The sequence below is a fragment of the Tyto alba genome, unplaced genomic scaffold (genome assembly GCF_018691265.1).
Source record: "Tyto alba isolate M040663 unplaced genomic scaffold, T.alba_DEE_v4.0 Super-Scaffold_45, whole genome shotgun sequence".
In the NCBI taxonomy this organism is placed as follows: Eukaryota; Metazoa; Chordata; class Aves; order Strigiformes; family Tytonidae; genus Tyto; species Tyto alba.
In genome coordinates, this window is record NW_024881321.1 from 30712849 (window position 1) to 30734385 (window position 21537).

General features: G+C 38.1%; 1 protein-coding gene across 2 annotated transcripts in view; it reads right to left on the reverse strand.

Annotated features, from left to right (window-relative positions):
• Nucleotides 1-21537, reverse strand: part of NALCN (sodium leak channel, non-selective) — a 248499-nt gene that overhangs the window by 108376 nt on the left and 118586 nt on the right. For both annotated transcript variants that reach the window (XM_042806091.1, XM_042806090.1), the window contains exons 11-13: nucleotides 17288-17419; nucleotides 10400-10567; nucleotides 5435-5626 (exon numbers count right to left, since the gene is read on the reverse strand). In XM_042806091.1, coding sequence (XP_042662025.1) covers nucleotides 5435-5626; nucleotides 10400-10567; nucleotides 17288-17419 — 492 coding nt within the window. The remainder of the gene's footprint in view (nucleotides 1-5434; nucleotides 5627-10399; nucleotides 10568-17287; nucleotides 17420-21537) is intronic.

The following is a 21537-nucleotide window of genomic DNA, read 5'->3' on the forward strand; positions in this document are numbered from 1 at the left end:
GGTGAAGATAAACCAGGCAGTTGATGTTTCCCTGCACCCAGGGCATCTCTGGAGCCAGAGGTGGTCGCACCTGACCAGTGTGACACTCCTTGAAGGCAGAGACTATATGAATACACCCCACTGCTGGCTTTAAAAACACCTGAGAGACTGGATAATTGAACCAGTGCAGTATCCCTTCCTCTGAATCACACTGAATTACCATAGTTTATTGCTTTTAAAAATAATATATTTTAATTAATTCTTCAAGGTATAAAGATATCTACAATACTATGTTGTAGAACCCTCATTAATACAAGCACTAGATTAATTTGGAAAAGACATTCTTCTAACAACATAAAATTCTAATCTTCCATCTAAAACAGTGTCCATAAAGCATATAGTTATAAAAAATGGCCTTTCACTATCATTTAAACATTTTATTATAACATTAAAGTCCGGTATATGACAAAATATTAGTTTTAAGAAAATAATGCAGTGCACAAAGAGTATGTGCTTCGCATCCAGCAATCTCCTTTGGAGAAAATTATTTTTAGCTGAAAGGTATATTTCCCACTGTTTATTTTAAAATTAATTTGAAATGCAACTAGCTGACAGAATCAACATCTGTGAAGATGAGACTTAGAGATTTATGCAAATGGTGTTTTTCTGAATTAATTTGTGTTATAGAAAAGACTGTCAATTTCTTTGAGTATTTATGCCCTATTACTTAATTAGCTGTTTTGATGATGGAAGTCAAAGTACCTTTTTATTTATAGTGGAAGACTGGCAAAGTTTTGGTGGAATATATGAGCCAAAGTGCCAGTTCTGATATCTTGTCCAACTATTACAGGGGTGGTACAACACTAATTACTACTTACAGTTATAATGTACTTGACTTGTAACTGCTGATTGTCCATAAAATATTAAGGGCCAAATCCCAATGGCCTCATTCATGGAAGTAGTCCTACAATCAGCAGGATTACTTCTGCAAATTAAGCTAATAGGATTTAGGACAGTGCCATGAAATGCTTGCAATCTGTTCTACCTGTGCAAACTTACCTTATTCTCCTAACATAGTCATGAGCACTCAGTAACTCCCCGAGAGTAGCTATATGTCCTATAAAAATGTGTCCGTGGCACTGACATTGTAACTGCATCAGAGCATTAAGACTACATTGTTCAACGTTTTAAACAGATGATGCTTATGTTCAACTAATATTTAAAAATTTGAGCTTTCTCTCAGCTCAAGGCCAGGAGTGAAGTCCTGGTTTTGCTGAAGACTGGGGAATTTTTGCTGCTGAGATCAGTTGGGCCTGGCTTTCACCTTGTGTTGACCCATTTAAAAGAAGAGCACGATCCCCAGCTTTGCAAATTGAGACAGCAAGTAGTCAGCATATGGCCTCAAGTCCCAAGAGAAACCAGGGCATGGATGCCAGAGACACTAACAACATGTTTTGTTTACCATACAGTGAATTTTAAAATTTCTTAGCAGCCATTTTACACTGATGCCTTTGAACAGACTGCCTCTTCCCATTCCTTCTTCAGGGGGCCCAGCCACCCCCTGTCCTTCTCATGGCTCAATATGTGCAGCCCAAGAAGATGTGCAAAAATAAAGACGGCAGATCAATTAAAATCAGTATAGCAAACATCTATATTTTTATACTTAGTATTAGAGAGAAAGCCAGTCCATTTGGAAAGTTGTTATGGCCAAAAGAAGGGTAAAATTTGTAGCCATGGCAACACTGAGCTTGTGCCTATTGACTGTTGTCAGGAAACCATGTGAAAACATGCAATTTAGAGGCATTAGTGAAAGGAGGAGGTCTGCTTGTTCCAAAACCCATACTGTGCCTTCTTATAAAGCACTTACAGTTTCAAAATTATTTTAGGCTTTGTCTGTTTCAGTGTAGAAAGCACTTTAATGCACAAACTCAAAATTTAGCCTATAGTGTCACCATTTTTGTTAGTGTGCTTGTCCTCTCTGTATTTGTAACTGAAAAAGTCCATAGCAACACTCATGGCCATTTTAGGTTTGCTCTTCTCTGGGAATAAGCTCCTAAAAATTTATCTTATCAAATTCTGCTATTGCAGACCTCATATCATCTCCTATATCACATAGTAATGCAAGTATGTCTTCAGTCACAATTGGAAAATAATACATTCCAGGCAAACCCCAAATCATGTTTTATAATTGTTTTACTGTAAACTGATTCAGGGGTCTTTATTCAGAGCAGACAACATAAGTGGGAATCCCAGAGCTTTTGCTAGGAAGACACACTCCTCAGGAGGGACACCATCACTTACACCATCAATCACAATTTTTGAATACAAAATTTTCACTGACTCTATTAAGCTATTAAGAGATGTTTCACTAAAACCTGTAAAAAGAAACCACATACTGTAAAGTATACTTCTGAAATATTCATAACAAGGTGAATACAAATAAACAATAACTAAAAAATAAGGAGAGAACCTTGCTTCTGGCCATCATATAAAAAGTATTTGAAACATTTCAACTCAGTATTGTCAGAACACTCCTTTATTATTGGTAACAGGTCTTTTTTTCCAAAACTTAAATCAGAAAACAGAAAACAAGTCTGGATATTTTTTGTTTGTAAAAAACTGTATAATTTTCTGGAGAAAATATTTTCTCACTCTTCAAACATGCATTTAGTATATACGTATATCTGTTAAAATTCAGTATGTTAGAAACTCTTAATGAAGCTTAAATGGCCTCAGATTGAAATGCTCAAAATAATTTAAAACTTTACTAATATCTTGATATATCTTGGCAATGTTTCACCGCAAGTGGATCTTTCTTACATACTTGTATCAATTTATCTAGTGAAAATGTTCAGGTGTTTGTGAATCTGTCTTATTTTAATTATATTACAATAATTCTTTTGGGTCCTTCATTGCCATTTTGCATAAATAATCCACCACTTATTGGAACTATCTTGGAGAGATTATTCCAGTGGCTGATTGTTCTCATTGTGAAAATTTTTTCTCTTGTGTCCAGTCGGAATGTCCCCAGGAGTAACTTGTGCCCATTTACCCCTCATCTCTTCCATGTGACTCCTTGTAAAAAGGGAATCTCCATCTTCTTTGTAGCCACCCTTTAAATACTGGAACATGGTGATAAGGTGTCCCCTAAGCCTTCTTTTATCAAAGCTGAACAAACCCAGTTCTCTCAGCCTTTCCTCATAAGGCAGGCTTCCCAGTCCCTTGATCATCTTTGTGGCCCTTCTCTGGATCTGTTCACAACTCTTTTGTATAATGGGGACCAAAACTGAACACAGTATTCCAGATATGGCCTGACAACTGCTGAGTAGATTGGGATAATGATTTCTTTATCTGTGCTGGTGATGGCCTTGTTGATTCAACCCAGCTCCCTGTTGGCTTTCTTTGCCACTGCAGCACACCATTCACTCATATAGAGCTTGCGGCCCACCAGGACCCCCAGGCCCCTTTCCACAGAGCTGCTCCCTGGCCAAGCAGATCCCAATCCGTGCTGCACTCCTGGATTTTCCCAGGTGCAAGACCTTACACTTGTCCATGTTGAACTTCATAAGGTTCTTGTTAGCTCACTCTTTCAGCCTATCCAGGTCATCCTGCAGGGTGACTCTCCCTTCTGAAGTGTCTACTTCCTCACTCAGTTTGGTATCACCATCAAACTTCATCAGGGTACACTTGATCCCATCATCCAGATCACTTATGAGGATATTAAACAGAGCTGGGGACCCCACTTGTTGCCAGTTTGAAAAAGAGCTATTTACCACCACCCTCAGGGTGCAACCCGTCAGCCAGTTCCCCACCCACTGCACAGACCACTTGTCTAGACTGTAAAGCATTGGTTTCTCTAGGACGAGGCTGTGGGGAACTGTATCGGAAGCCTTGGAGAAATCCAGGTGGACAGTGTCCACCGCTTACCCCACATCAACCGAGCAGGCCACTTCGTTGTAGAAGGCAATCAGGTTTGTCAAGCATGATTTGCCCCTGGTGAATCCACGTTGGCTCTTCCCAGTCCTGTGCTTCATTTGACTTGTGATGGCCCCCGGGAGGATTTGTTCCATAACTTTCCCAGGGACTGAAGTAAGACTGATAGTCTTATAATTTCCTGGATCCTCCTTTAAGCCCTTCTTGTAGATGGAGGCGACATTAGCCTTTTTCCAGTCTCCTGAGATATCCCCCAATCTCCATGACCTCTCAAAAGATTATGGAGGGTGGCCTCACAATGATGTCAAACAGCTCTCTTAACACCCTCCGGTGGATAACATCAGGGCCTATAGATTTGTAGGGGTCAAGTTCCTGTAATAGTTTGCATACTAACTCTTCCTTCACTGATGGTGGGTCTGTGTTTGCATCAACCTGGATTTTTGTTCCCAAGGCCGAGGGCCCGACAGTGCTGGTAAAGACAGATCCTACTGGCTGCTTTTCTAAGCACATTTTCCAAAACAGAAAGCATGGTGTTACATTATTCCCTGTGGGTAGGTATTTTTTGTCTTGCATTTGATAGCTGGCTTCCCATATATCAAGTCCAGGTTGATAATTACAAATTGTTGCCTAGCCATTTTGTTTGCTAAATGCATGACCCTTCAGGCTGCCTTATTCATCGTTATTTAATTGTTCCAACCAATGCACTTTCACTAAAATAGATACATTGGATAACCAAGCTGGATTGACAGAAACAAATAAATTGTCACTGGAAGCAATCCATGTACACTCAGTCTCATCCATTATTAAAGAAATGGCAGTATTTTCATTCAGAACAGTGTGCTTCAATAAATACATTAGCTCCAATTTCCACTGATTTTCAATGTTCTGTTCGAAATTAATGCAATGTCCATAAATATCCATTATTTATACCCAAAAGGCAAACACTTATTTTGTCATTGCAGACAGGTTTTATAACACTGTGTAAAACAAGCATTCCTGTACAAACCAAGAACAACCACCTTCATAATATAAAGATATAGATCATGTGTAGACATGTTTTATATAAATTTTGTAGCTAATACCCGCGATTGTGCACATGAATCCTCTTTCTGTAACATGCTAGAGTACCACTAAGCCATATGCTTTTCTGTGTGATTGTCAGGGTGCATATGTAAAATTTCTGTATATTCTCTCAACAGCAGAAGGAGAATACCTAACCCAAAGAAAGACAGACTTCATTACTGAAGGACTACAGGAAGAATGTTACACCCAGAAAATACAATTCTTTTATCTACACATATGGAGATAAACTGTTCCATGGTTTTCAGAAGGAAAGGGAGACCACTAATATAATAACAAATACAACAGATTCACAGAATCATTTAGGCTGGAAAAGACTTTTAAGATCATTGTGTCCAACCATTAACCTAACACTGACAAGTCCTTCATCTATGGTAAGAAAATATCTTATCAATGACAAGAAAATAATAACAAACGAGTAAGGAATGCTTTTTATACTTGCCCGTGGAAAGGTTGTAAATCTATCCAGTTCTTCCACAAAGCAAAACATCTGTAAACTGATTGCTGACATTACAATTAAAAGGCTGGCAGTAAATACCACCAAACTCCCAAGTTTTTTTCCTGGTCCAAATATCTTATACACAAAATCCTCTAAGGCAGGAGAAATCTTTATAAGCCGAACTACTCTAAGAACCTGCAAAGAAAGAGAAAATGTAACTGTATTCATTCTTTGATTATTACATTAATCAACAACTTTTCACAGGATCAGAGACTTCAAAGCCAAAAAGGCACTTGCAGCCTTGTAGCCCAGTGAATATCAGGTTGCCATCACTTGTAACAGACCACAAGTTGTGTGCTAGGTTTAAGTACACAAGCCCTGGAACCTGTCAGGTTTTGTCTGTACCTATCTTGGCTTGCCTGGTGGTTTGTTTTAGCTAGCAACAGCAGTTACCCAATGACCAGGTAACTGTTAATCTACTTGGTTTTTTGCTTAGCTTTTTACAATTGTGTGGTGTGATGCTCACTGTTATGTACCTCTTTTTTTCTAACATAGAGTAATAACAAGCTGTAATTTTGCATAGAATGAGCTATCTATGATTCCTTCATAAAATGCAACATCAAGGAGTACAGGCATGGGATGACAGCAGAGGTCTTGAGAGTAGAGGCATGGGAGGATACTCAAGGCCCCCAAGGCTATAATCAATTCACCAATCACGAAGAGTCATCACAGAAATGAAATTGGGTAAAGCTGTTTTGGGGGTAACAAAGGGAACAAAGACATAGCCAAAACACACCACGGATAGTAAATCTGAATGTAATGTGGAATTACAGACTAATGAAGGTTCATAGTGTGTTACCAAACATAAGAATAGCATCAGGCAGAGGTCAAAATACAACAATCTAGATTTAGCAACTGAGAATCTAATGCAGTGCTAAGTAAATTGCTCCCATTTCAATCATTACTGTTAAAAAGTCATACTTATTCTAAATGGACAGGGTCCTGAACAGTCTTTGAAGAAAGCTTTGCTTTGAGCAGCAGGATAAATGAAATGACTTTGAAAGGCCACTTCCAACCTAGATTTTTCTATGACTCTATGTTATTTGTTGCACCAGGTTACGTAGGCACATAAAGAACCACTAGCTCTTCTTCCACAGGCCCATTTCAGTTTCCATTCCATTTCCATTTCAGTGACCCAAGGCAAAATTTCTTGGCACTGTGTACCATATCACCTAGTAAGTTTTGTAATGAACATATTTTGCTATTTCATAGTATATACAACAAGGGAAATTTTAGGTGACACTTCTCAAAATCAGAGGAAGCAGCATTGTGTACCATTGACATATTTGACACCTCTCAGCATTAGTAATGGCAGGAGAACTGTGATTGCGTGTGGAACTCCTGCCTCATTCACTGCTGAGTCTACCTTGGAAAAGTTCCTGACAGATCTGCTTCTCCTATTCCTGCCACTGATGGTGGCACAAACAGTGACATGAACATCAGTATCAACAAGAGGCAGTGGCAGCAACAGTAGTTGCTGGAGACAACAGACAGCAGCATACGGGGCAAATGAGATTCTGCAGTTCTTACAAAGAAAAAGATTCTCTAGCCCAAGGTTTCACCTATATTTCCACTAGAATCATATTGAAACTGAACTGTAGGAATTACAGTGCAACTATAGGCTGACCTTACATACAAGTTACTGTGCTACTTTTGTAGAGGAAATAAGTTTGACAGAAGTTGTTCACAGAAAGAATTCACTGTACCTTGTAGCTTGCTAATAACATACACCTTTGGATTTTGTGTGAAACTTATCTCCCTACCTATCTGCCAAGTATTTGGAATATACTAGTCACCTAGGCTTTACTGCTAAAGGAGAGAGAGAGAGAGAAAGTTAACTCAAGAGAGCAACTTATTCCAAACATACCCAGACCCCTTGTGTGAGATGAGACAAGCCTTCACTGTCTTCAGTAGTTAAAAAGGGTCTTAGATACAGAGGTTACACTAGACAGCTTAACTTTCACAACATTAGAACAAGATGAAATTAAATCCCTTTTTTCACATTGGTACTGTGATCACATTACATATAATCTGAGTACATAGAACTGGTTACCAATGCAGTGACAGTGAGATGAGCGGGATTTCCAAGTACTGTGAAGATGTAAACGTGGTGCCTTCTTACTTACAAGATCTACTCACAGTGTAAATGTTGGCTTTGTTCCCATCAATACTAGTTTCAACACTGACCCCAGTGGGGTGAAGATTTCATGCTAGTCAGTATTCTGAATTGTGTTTTAGATAAACTGTATTATCTGCCTTACTTTTTTCCCCCTTCCTTTGGGGAACTTTAATTGACCTTTAAGTAACACACTAATCTTATTGATATTATTTGTTTTTTTTTTTTTTTTTTTTTTTCATTTATTTTCATTAGGTGACAAATCGAATCTAGCAAAAGTACACTCTAATGAACATTTATGTATTCTATGTAATTGGATTGCAAATTGTATTAAATTTAAGAGCTGTAGAAGGTGTGCTATTTGGATTAAATATAAAAATATGTTAAAAACCAAATCAAAATGAAAAATACAAAAGAGGAACCACAGCTTTGTTACAAAGAATGGCTGCATATACTAAAAGAGATGCTATTTATTCAGAAAATGAGTCAGCAATATTTTCCCCAAGCACAAACACAATACCATCTCTTCAGTCCAGTATACGTCAAGTTCAGTTTAAATCTCTCCCTTTTATGCTGGTTCATTACAGATCTCTGCAATAATATGCAAATTCTGTCATTTCTCCACTGATTTATGTGTTCTGTAGATTATAGCCATGGAACGAAGCTTTACTGTAGTCTTTCCCAGAGGGCTTTGCAAACTGTTTTGAATGAATGTACAGCAAATACAAGTAAGAGAGGTGGGAGGGTGGACAGTAGCCAACATGGTGAAGACTGAATGATATGTTGGTAGTGATAAAGACCAAGGAATAATGCAGACTGAAATATATGCTAAGAAAGACTAGATAAGCCAAATGATATTTCTGCTCGCTATCCTGGAATGTGTCAAATAAGACTTCTGTTTTCAGTAATCTGTTATGTTGGCTGACAAGGAACATATTTAATCTGTCATCATTAATACCTGAAGGTCTGGAAATCTGTCTAACGTCAAGACGTATCCATGTGAAAAAGCCTTTTTGACCTTGGTTGATTTGAAAATGTGTTATCTACCTTGCCCAGAAGCTTAATTGCGGGGGAATACAGTGTGTACCTCCCTTACACACTGACATCAAAGGTAAAGTATTTTCCAACCTTACTGTTGCTTGCCTCTTAGGGGATTTAGATCACAAAATACAACCCAAATCTTTCAGCACAGCAGGTGTTTCTGCTTGTAAAATGTATCTCATATATTTTGGAAAAAAAAAAAAAAATCACAACCTGACATTTTCTGTCATAAAAGCTAGCATTTAAAAAAAAAAAAAAACAACAAACCACCACCACCTCCACTGAACCAAACTAATTAAATCCACTAAAAAGAAGACTTATTATTTTATTATAAACATCTGGCTACATTTTAATTGTACTTTCAATCCTATGAGTTAGTGATGATGTTACTCATTTAGTCCAACACGTTCATAATTTATGCTTAAAATTCCTAGAAATAAATCATGAGATGTAAGTGGATTCTGACCTAATAAATATGGACCAACTATTAACTAAGCTGCTAATTGCTTCAGCTGAGGGCTGCCAACTAGGTTTCCTGTGTGCTTTTGGCACAAGACTGCAATAGTATACTCCTGATAGATCATCCTTTCTTGCAGGTCAGAAATTTCATGCCACATTGCATAACATTTTACATATTTGGACAGCAAAATCAAAGCTAGAACCATCTGAAAGCCTTCAAATGATACCAGGTGAAAGCAAAATAGAAGTTGTTATCCTGAAAACTTTATTGAGCAGGTTTGTAGAACCATTTAGAAAAAATACAGGATGGCATTTGCAGAAGCCTCAAAAGGCCATCATATTTTAGCCGACAGCTGGGGAGACTGCTCCTCCCCTAATGTACTTGATTACAGTATGCATCACATTTATTGACAGGACTCTGATGATTTATTATTTACCTATATTGATTAATTATTCACCATGCCAATTCATTGCTGAATAATTAACAGGTATGAATCCTTTGATATATATATTTTTTTAAATCCCTTTCTTTAGCACTATAGAATGTAACACATTATAATGAATCTCAGCGCTCTCTCCCACAACTGGAGGAACCTAAACACTTCAAGGAGGATGAATGGTGAATTGGTTGGGCTTGCTGAAAGAGGAAGAATCAGAAGTCTGAATTAATCAGTCTTTCTTTGTCTCTCATTCCTGTTCTTCCCCAAAGTGAAAATATAGGAAAAGCCTCAATAAACACACTTTCCCCCTAGATACGGAATGGTTGGAGAGCTATAGAAACGAACTCGAAGATGATTCTGGAGAAATGATCTCAGAAGTCCCACAATAACTGGAGTGGAGACTCTTATTTAGGCATGCAAATTCCACAGAGATGAGGATTTGGAGAAGTAACAGCAAGTGCACTGAGGCCTCAGGGACAGAAGTCAGGAAAGCAGTGGTGGACACTACAGAAAGGTGATGCTGTAAATAGCTGTAAAGCATGGTCAAGGCTAAATGAAAAGCAGTGAATAAACTAACCCAGAGCCTACCGAACAGTGTAGATCAGACAGAAATGTGAGCTACTGAAAACAGAAAGGACTTGTCAGCAAAGTTAGAAAGAATCCTATTTCTGTAAATCCACCCAATAAACATAGTTAAGAATAGACATACTTGTTATTTTAAAGATATTCTCAAAATGAGTCAATATTGTAAGAACATCAGTAGTCTGAGACTGGAAGTAAATGGGAGCAAAATGTTGATGGGTAATACTTTTAATTGGTATATAGGGTAAATGTAAAAGTAGATGATCGTACCTGAAAATATGTAAACTGAGAGTGATAGAGGTCTGGATAAATATGAAGAGTGGTTCCAATTACAAGCAGCAACTCAAACTTGTGAAGAGATGAGCTGATATATCCTGTGAAACCCAAACACCAGATCTTCAGGAGAGCTTCTAAATCAAACAGAACTGTAAAAGCAACCTAGACGAACATATAAAACAAGAAAAATGCATTCAAAACACTGAGTTAAATTACAAGTTTCTATGTCATGTCGTCTAACAAGGTTTTGTATAGCAAAAATAAAGATCTCCATAATATTTAACAAAACCACTCATACACTAAACAGAATAAACAATCAATAATAGATTTCCTCATATTGGCTCATATTCTTCCTTAAAATGTTCACTTTATGAAATTTTCTGAAGTCTCAACACAGGCATGTAGGTTTCACAATTTGGAAAGCATGAAAAAATAAACCCATCCAGCTGACCTTCCACTTTGTGTACACAGATAGAAAGTAAAAAAATCGTGAGATTTTTTCAAAATGTAAAGCAACATGTGTGAGATGACTGAAGAATTTTAAGAGATATAAGCAACAAACCAAAATTTAAAGATCTTGTGCTTGAAAATTGCTACTTCAGTTTTCTAAAACATCCATAGTATTATGACAACCAAATCAAGTAGAAAAAGGGTGATGGGACTTAAGCACGAGAACAAATTAAAAAAAGAGAAAATTCAAACTCACTCCAGAATTGGTAAATTTTTACAATTTTAAAAAGTGATGGTGGTAAAGAAGTCGATCAAAGAGAGTAAGGTGGGAAATTACAGAGGAAAAAATCTACTTGTAGGCATTGATGACTGTGGGATTCTTCCAGAGGCCTTTCTTGAAATATTTACACACTAAAATGCATGATGTTCATCTTGAAAAATGGGACACAATTTTGCATAGGTTTACATCTTCAATATTTATTTTATTTCTCTCACTGCCAAAAATCCTTCTGGGTAGACACACTTCTTCCTCACCCGCCTTCTTATTTGACCACTGTATATATTCTGAGATATTCACTTCCCAACAGCCAGGAAACCCAACAGAGAAGATGTTTTTCCTTGATTTATTAATTGACCATTCACACATTTAGGGGCTTAAAAGAGACACTGAAATAACATTAGGTGGCATATATATACAACTAATACTTTCAAAGTGTTGTGCAACCATTAACAAAATACAGCTCAAACCTCCTTCGAGTGAAAGTATTGTTAGTCTTTTAAAATGGAGAGATTAGCTGACCGTGGGCCATAAGGCTTACTGGATTTGGCAGGGGATAACAAAGTTAGAGACTAAGATTTTAATCCTGAATCTTCCAGTGACAATCTCTGGGATGCTGCCTTAAGAACTTACATTATTTAAAATTTAAACTCTCCCATCCGTCAAAAATACATTTATCAACATGAAAAAGGAGTATTGTGAGATAGCTAGATAAAATTGTACATATTTTATGTGTACAGGACTGATAGAAACAGAAGTGGAGATGGAAATTAAACACTGAAGTTTATGTCTTATGTTTATTCCACTAGTGTTTATTCCACAGCTGTTCACGAGCAGTGCTACCAGCTATATTATATGGCTTCCTCAAGGCATGCAAAATAGTTCTCAGGCTTCAGATGTCCTCTGACTAATTAAATCAAGGTAAAATGATTCATAGCACTCCAAAAATGTCTTCACATTAGGAAAGAAATACTACTAAGAAATATGTGTGTGATTTCAGTCACATACAGTGTAGGGATACTTTCATGCTTGTACTCTCGAACTTATATGGCCAGTTTTTCAGCCCTTGTTTTGATAGCTCAAAGAGCTCAAGAAGAACAAGAAGCCAAGTTTGAAGAAACTACCCCTTTACATTAAAACCTGTATCTGAAACACAAGGAAATTTTTTTATCAAAAATTTTAAAATAAAAGCTCACTTTTAAAGGAAAAAACATCTGAGTCCTGAAATAAGGAGGGAAAATTAGGAAAAATGTTACAGTGGGTAGAAAGCAGCTGGAATTCAGCTTCAGAGCAGGTGGAATAACAATGCCATTTAAATACACACACGCACAGAGTACATAGGCTTCCTATTAGGACAAGACTAACAAATACGATGTTAAGTGTGTTTTAATTTATTCTAAAAATGTGTGGGCGGGATCATTTGCATTTTACATGCTTGTCAAACGAATTCAAACCACTAGCACTTAAAAATGTATCAAATGGTTTGCATAACATCTGATTACATTTATACACCTGTCTTCCTGCTGACAGAGCTTGTATTTTTTTTCCTTCCTTGTAATTAATTACAGGAGAAGATTCAGAATATCTGACTAGAACTTTTTGTTAGGTGTGAAATGTAACACAATTTTATAGACTTTTTCTAAACTGAAATCACTTCTTTCATTGCTGTAGAGACAAGGGAAAGGTAAGTTCACATAAGAAGCCAGAGCAGACCCACAGAGAAAAAGCAGGTATAGCACATGAGCAGCCACCCTCCACCAGGTTGTCAGGTTTGCTTTCAGGATGCCAATAGGAGTTACTGGGAATGGGCTGCCCCTCTGAGGGCTACCTCCCATTCAGTCATCTGGGAGTTTTACAGTATCAATGCTGCCTTCAGCAACATTAACTTTTGCCAGTAGCCCCTTAACATTTTTTTTTCAGAGTGAGAGCTCGGTATCAGCCAACATCCAACAGTGACAGACCCAGATAATTTTCTTTGTAACCATGGCTTACTTGAAAGTTTATCAGTCTTTTGGGAAAGACAAGAATCCTTCTGAGCAGGATCAGTGGGATCAGTGGAATTAAGGGCACAGACCTCCAGCACTTCCCCTGCTACCAGACCTGACATAGCACTCAATCTTTCCTTCACTCAGGACAGAGCAAAGACTACACAAAGGCAGCAGTGCAAGGGGACACACTGCGAAAGGAACCTCAGTACAGGAGCAGCTGGTTTTGAACTCTGGTTTTCTGACCCTTTGAAGCAGTACTTGTAGGAATCTCATGCATCTCCAGTAAGACTTCTAGTCTGTAACCTCTTTTAATGGAAGACAATGAGTCAGTTGCATATAAAAACAAGCATCCATCACTATTCTGTCTAGGTATTGAGCAGGTATAAATTCAACTTCCTCAATAACAATTACCAAAATGAGTTTGAAGCTCTACTCTTCCCAGGTTCTCAGATACTGCATTGGGGTTTTGAGTCATCCTGTTAGAAGTCTGGTTTTGCTTAAACTGCAGGGCTTTTGTATACAAGATGAAATGCTTGTTGGAACCTCTCATTTACTACTGGGTATACAAAATTATGCAACCCATGGGATCTGGGTTTAGAATTCACTTCTATCTTTTATCTTCTTGTCTAACCTTTGCCTCCTTTTTTGTTGAGTTTTCTCTTTCCAACAAGGAAAACAGTTTGGTTTTATTTTTTTAGTTGGTATTAGGTAACTCAATAACTTCACTTAGATTTGTCTACTGAATTTAAGTGGATGTTATTTCTACAGTTCTAGGCCACTACAGTGTCTGGTCCATTGAATGGACCAAGTGATCTATTTTATTAGACATGTCTGCTCCTAAAGCCAGCAGCTTCCAAAATGACTTCTGGAAAATGTATCAGAAGGCCAGATATGTTTGCTGTAACCTGTTTGGACATTTTCTTTAGCAAAGGGAATCCCCACTGCTGTTGGCTGCTCAAGTCATCTCCCTCTAAAAGGGAAACTTTCTGCAGCCTAATCTAACGGAAAATACAGAGCAACAGTAGTACATCCTGCTCCAAACAGTCTCCCTCACCAAGGAAACAAACCAGCCACAGTGGAATAATCTGCATTGTTTGAGTATTCAGTCTCTTCAAGGCTCTTAAAAACAATTTATTTGTATGCCCTGTGCTTCAAAGAACAAGTTTCACAATATCTGAGTAGGAAATTACACTTCCTTATCAATTTCTCCTTTCTCCCAGGTTTTTTTTTACTCTTCTGATACTGTATTTTATACCCCCTTCTATAAAATCCTAGGGGTTTGTTCTTGTTTGATTTTTATATTGTCTCTAGTAAAAGCATCATAGGTAAAAAAAAAAATAAAGAAAAATAATGAATGGACATCAAAAGAGTACGCATTACAAATAAACAAAATACCTTTCTCTTCCAGACTAATTTAACTTATATGCTTAGAAATGTAAACATGCAGAATGTAAACAAATGAGTTTTCTGACAACCTCCCCACTAATAAATCAATAATCTAAGCAATGAAGAAACAGAAAAATATATCTTTAAAGAAAAACTGGACATTGTTTATAGGACAGAATTTTAATACACTAGTCTGCACGACATATTTGTCGTGAATTATTAAACCCTGGCAAGTATTTCTGTTGGAAAAAAGAACCCCAAACCCTACACTTGAAATAGATGTTGAAGAGAGTGTTTCTAGCACTGATTAATAAAAGCATAATTATACTATATATTCAGTGCCAAAATAGAAATAGCACATGCAGCGTTTCCTATTTTGAATATAAATAGAATTAATGTTATTTTGTTAAGAATCCAGCTCCACTTGCTGTATCCTGGGCATAAAGCAAAAATGCCTACTCTGAAAAGTTCATGGTCTCAGGCTTTAATGACAACTTCATTATTTGTTTCTGGCCTAGGATATTGTACTGGTTTTGGCCAGGACAGAGTTAATTTTCTTCATTGTTGTTTGCATGGTGCTGTTTTGTATTTGTGCTGGAAGCAGTGTTGATAACACAGGGCTGTCCCAGCTGTTGCTGAGCAGTGCTTGCACAGCACCAAGGCCTCTTCTGCCGCTCACCCCAGCAGCGAGCAGGCTGGGGGAGCACAAGGGGTTGGGAGGGGACACAGCCGGGACCTCAGCTGATCCCCACTGACCAAAGGGACATCCCAGACCATATGGCATCATGCTCAGCATATAAAACTGGGGGAATACGATGGAAGGGGGGATGTTCCGAGTGGTGCTGCTTGTCTTCCCATGTCACCGTTATGCGTGATGGAGCACCGCAGTCCTGGGAATGGCTGAACCTGCCTGCCCATGGGAAGGGGGGAATGAATTCCTTATGCCGCTTTGCTTCTGCAAATGGTTTTTGCTTTACCTATTAAAATACCATTACCTCACCCCATGAGTTGTCTCATTTTTATCCTGCTGATTCTCTCCTCATCCCACTGAGGGAGAGTGAGCGAGCGGCTGTGTGTGGGTGAGCTGCCTGCCAAGTGTAAAACATGACAGAGATTAAAATGAGTTTCCCTGTCCTCACTTGTATCCTTGAATCTAGAGGGGGCATGTCATATGAGAATCCAGCATTTCCCGTTTTTATTCCAATGTCTTACTCCCAGGATCATCCTCTTTCACGTTCATGTTGGTTTTCGAATATGCTTAGAACTTGTGATGAAATAAAGATAACACATTTCACAATTAATCTTGTAATTGTTGGCTGGGCCAACATTTACTCAATGTTCATACAAACTACAGCTATCTCCAGTGGCATGAGAGACAACAGAGCATGACCCAGCACTGGTGTCACTACAATCTGAACTTTTTTGAGGGTTTGGACTCTGGTGCTACCTGTAACCTAACTTTGCTTTCATTTTTGTCCTGGAACTGCTGAAGTCTCAGTTTCATAAGATTTTAAGAGATCAGATACAAATTCTAAACATAAAATAAATTTTAAAATGGATATAAACTCAACCTCCCTTAAAAAAGGGAGATTCATAAAGCACCGTAGTCTTATGGACTAAAGGGTTTAAAGTTGGGCAGTTGAGTCTGACTCTCAAATGTATTTAGACACTTAAAAGCACAAGAGTACAAATCATCAAACTTTTTGACTCAGGATTCCTCTGCCATTGGTATATTGGTTGCCAGCAACACAATAACAATGGCAGAGGAATCACAACGAATATACTACTATCATGCACTCTGGCCTAAGATGTTCCCTCTGGCTCTAAAGAAGGACTGTGCAATTACAAAAGCCAGGGAAATGGTAGTAACCATAAAGTTAGACTTGTGTGTGATCCAAGAAACCATGATTTGCACTTTCAGAGAACTGATCTTGGTGAATTCCAGCACTGGTGGCTTTATACTCAGATAAAGTGACAATTCACAGTGCCCACAGAAGTAGTTTTACAATACTGATTTCACTCTTGATTCAGGAAAAACAAATACCTATATGAAGCTATGTCTGTACATCAGTACCAAAGACTTCAATTCCTTTATTATTATTATTATTTTTAAAAACTGAATTAAATAGTACTAAAAAATAGGCAAGGTTGTAGGATCTCTAGTGCATGCTCTACGGTCAAATCTTTGACCAGCTAATGACTCAAGCAGGCTCTTTGCCTGAATGTCACTTGTAAAGAAACTTCATGTCTTCACTTCACTGGTTCAGGAGCACAGACTCCTCCTTCACCAAATTCATGACTGGGTAAATGTGTTTTCTTCAGTGTGTTCTTGAAGTTGCTGAAGCCAGGCCATTTGCAACACTATTTTGGTTATGCTTAAGGACCTTCCTGCAGCTAAGTATATGCCAACTAAAGATGATTTAGGAAGTACTATATTCTTTAAAAACAGCCTTTTGTCTTTTTTTTTTTTAAAGTTAAATTCTTCTGGATGTTACTCTCCTGCTAGAGAAAGATAGCAACTCAGTAGCCATGCACTGCCTGCAGATGTTATACTTAAGCCTCAGTTCATTACCACTGACATTTTGTTTGAGGAAATTACCTTTCAAAAGGTTGCAAGATAGGGCTGTCAGCCATTGTCAGAGGAACTTGAACAAGTTAGCAAAGAATTCTCAGAATGCTTAAGGGAATAAAAAAATTACATACTAAAATGTGCTTGACATTCACATTTTCTACTTGAGCTTATCTTTAAATATATCCAGGTAGTCATTTTAGCATACTCACCTCAGCTAGGTAAAATTCATCGTATTGTCTCTTGAAATTTTCTCCTTTGTAGTAGTTACTAGCAGCAACAATAACATCTACAGCCACCATGCTTAGTATGAACATATGAAACACAGATGATCTCATCATTTTCTGCAAAAGAAAATTTTATCATCAAAATGAGTCAAACTACATGCATTATAAAGTTTTATTACATTGTCAAAACATAATCAGCTATAATAATATGTTTTTATAAAGCTTCTTTACATTATTCTAATTTAGTACTCTTTAAAATATATTCTAATATATTGCTTCAACTGATTTATATGTGCAAATTGGTTGGTTTTTTGCTTTTCATTTTTTTATTTGACAATTAACTTCTTACTGAATGTTCATAATCTAATATGATATCCATCGCTTTAGTATGTTTTTAAAGCATAAACTCTACTTCTAACTACTCAGTTGCCCTTGCCTAATACTCCTTCATTATGATTTATTCATGCAGATCTTAATGACTTATTGTTCAGAAACAAGTAACATCAATTCTATCTTGTACATTGCTTTTGCTCAAGAAAGACAAGAAATATGGGATTCATCTGATGTCAAACTATTGCCTAAAAGTATGAAACATATCTACATATAGTAGATACACGTCTGGGCCAATGAACTGTAAAGTACTTCACAGATAATTTATGTATCTGTGCACTTAATGCTTTGTGGCACTGCTGTTGCAATCCCACAGGAGAAAAGAGAAATGAAGGCATACAGCTCTAGCCAGAAGTTTACACTCATGAGTTTCCAAAACAGGTGTGATAAGAGGTATGTCAGAAGTTCAGAGAACTAACTTCTAGGATCCCACCACAAAGAGCGTGGACTTATGATTTACCCTGAAAACTTAATCACTACCTTCACTGATCAGTCACAGCTGTTCCAGTAGAAGCTACAGTCAACCAGGCAGAACATAGTTATTTTACATTAAATCATCTTTGAATGAATGGTCACTAATATCGATACTTTTTACAACCTTTCACAAGTAATACAGTTTATATCTTTATGTTTATGCAAACAAAACATAAGTAATTTATGCACCATTATGTTTCCTTCTGTTTGTGTAAATTTAACTCGTGTTCACATTCTGGAAATGGCCATTTTTATTTGCTCGTGAGTTTATAGGTAAAAATGCCTGACAAATTTTCAGGAAAAAATAAACTCAAAATATAGAAGAACTCTGCCTCTTCTAAGCTTCTTTCTAAAGATTCCGTGTGCCTGTACACAGAATTCACAGAATCACATAATTACTTAGGTTGGAAGGGACCTCTTGGGATTTATATAGTCTGTCCCTGCCTGCTCAAGCAGAGTCAGCTAGAGCAGGTATTCCAGGACTGTGTCCAGTCAGAGTTTGAATATCTTGAGAAATAAAGACTCCACAACCTGCCTGTGCAACCTGTTCCACTATTTGACTACCTTCACAGTGAGAGTGTTTTCAAAATTAGACATTAGCCCAGTGGGAGACAGAAGAAAAATAAGATCATGGAATCCCTGAGATTAGAAGGGGCCTCGTGAGACCATCTAGTCCAACCTCTGCTCAAAGCAGTGTCACCTAGAGAAGGTTGCTCAGGACCATGTCCAGTCAGGTTCTAAGTATCTCAAAGGATAGAAACTCTACAACCTGCCTGGACAACCCTGTCCTGTGTTTTTACAGTGAAGAAGTTTTTTCTCATGTTTAAATGGAATTTCTTGTTGTTTCAGTTTGTGCCTGTTGCCTCTTATCTCACCAGTGGACACTATTGAGAAGAGCCTGGCTTCATGTTCTTTACTTTCTCACATTAGGTATTTTTCCATACTGATCAGATCTCCTCTTGAGCTTTATCTTCTCTAGGATAAACACTTGTAGCTCTCTTAGTCATTTCTCACATGAAAGATGCTCCAGCCCTTTTATCATCTTTGTGGACTTCTGCTAGACTCTGACCAGTATGCCCACATCCTTCTTGTACTGATTTGCCCAAAACTGGACAAAACACTCCTAATGGCTTCACCAGACCTGAGTAGAGGGGGATCACCTCCCCCAGTCTGCTGGCAATGTTATTCCTAATTCTGCCCAGACGGTTGTTGGCCTTCTTTGCCTCAAGTGCACATGGCTGGCTCATGTTCAACTTGTCGTCCACCAGGACCCCCAAGGGCTTTTCTGCTAAACTGTAGTTGGTTGGTGCCAAGACTGTACTGGTGCATGCAGTTATTCCTTCTTTGGTGTAAGACTTTGCTTTTGCTTTTGTTGAACATCATGAGGTCCATGTGTGGTCAGTTCCCTAGCCTACCAAGGCCTCTCTGAGCAGCAGAACAACCATTTGATCTGCCATTCTTCCCAGTTTTCTATCATTTGCAAACTTACTGAAAGTGTGTTCTGTGACATCATCATTAAAGAGGGTGTTGATGAATCAAAAGTGGCCTTGCAGTAACATTGGCTAGCTCCCTTAGCAATCATGGGTTCATCCCATCAGATTCCATAGACAACTCTATGTCTAGTTTGTTTAAATGTTTCTTAACACAATCGTCTTCCACCAAGAGTAAGTCATCATGGCTCCAGACTTTCTCAGAAGTCTCAGGAGCTTGGGATTCCTGAAGGTCTGTCTTACTCATCAAGACAGGAGTGTAAAGACACTGAGTACTTCAACCATTTCCATGCCACCAGGTCCCCATTCAGCAGCAAGCCGACATTTTTGCTAGTCTTCCTTTTGCTGCTCTTATATCTGTAGAAGCCCTCCTTGTTGCCACCCATGCCCCCTGGTAGATTCAGCTCCACATCAGCTTTGGCCTTCCTAACCCTATCCCTCCACTCTCAGACAGAATCTTTGTATTGCTCCTGGGCCACCTGACCCTGTTTCCACCTCTTGTATGCTTCCTTTTTATTTCTGAGTTTTGTCCAGAGCAAGTTGTTCATCTGTGTAAGCCTCCTGCCACATTTGCTTCATTTTGGGAATGGGATCATTTATGAGCATGAAGGAGAAGATCCTTGAAAATCAACCAGTTCTTCTCGATCCTCTTATTTCTAGGACTGTATCTCATGAGATTCTTCTAAGCAGACACCTGAACACGAAAAAGTCTGCTCTCCTGAACTCCAGGGTTATGGTCCTGTCTTTTGGCTTTGTTCCCTTCTTGCAGGATCCTGAACTCCACAATCTCATGGTCACTGTAACCAAGACTGCTCCTGAATCTCACCTGACCAGTCCCTCCTTGCATGTAAGTATGAGGTCCAGCCAGAACACCTGTCTTCATGATCTTATGTGTGTTATGAAGTTACCATCACTGCAATCCAGAAATCTAGATTGTTTCCTGCTGTGTTGCTTTTCTAGCAGGTATCAAAGTTGTTAAATTGCCCCAGGAGAACCGGAGCCAGTGAATGTGAAGATGTTATAGAAGAATGAAAAAATGAAGTAACACACATTTTTTATATCTGTAAAGATACATTAATGTGTTAGAAAATTCATATATGCAGTTGTAAAATACTGTCTCAGTCTTTAGTGAGGTGAGGTTGTTAAGTTGATAAAGAATTGTCCACATTTTCATTTTATGTTTAATCCTGCCTAGAGCTCAGGGTCTTGACCAAGCTACACTTCATACTACAGGGTTTTTTTGTGATCAAATTAGACCATAATATGGTATGTGTGGGAGACTGCAAGGACTAGGACTTGTACCTGCCTACAGAAGATTTCATCCCCTGTTGAATTCCAACTGTGTTTTAAGGCAGTTTGCTTACATGGAAGCTGAGTGGAGACTAGGCACTTATTTACAAGCATTCAGTTAACAGGATTGCCTCTTGTCTCATATCATCTGGACTTCTTGTGTGAATCATCGATAGAATTGCAGACAGAAGACAGCTCTACCCTCCTCATGGAAGCTGGCTTCCTTTTGACCCTAATGGCATAAAATGGTTGTATACTCCAATCTACAAAGCAAGGCTTAGTAGATAAAGCCTGACAGTCAAAAATTTACAGAACGAGCCTGGGTTAATAACAATGCCTAAAGCACAGTGAAGCCATGAAGATACAGTGGTTAAATGAGGTCTTGCTTTTATTTTTAATCCACAAGGCAAGCCATAAGACTACAATAATTAAAGACAGGGCTACTGGTATCAATCATGCATTTTTGTCAGTGGTGTGATTCAGAACAGGTAGCATCGTATCTGTTACATTTCTATTTCACACATGTTCTAAACAGATAGTTAATCTCTCTGCATATTTTACATTGTATTTTTAGTAGTGTCAAAACTTCCT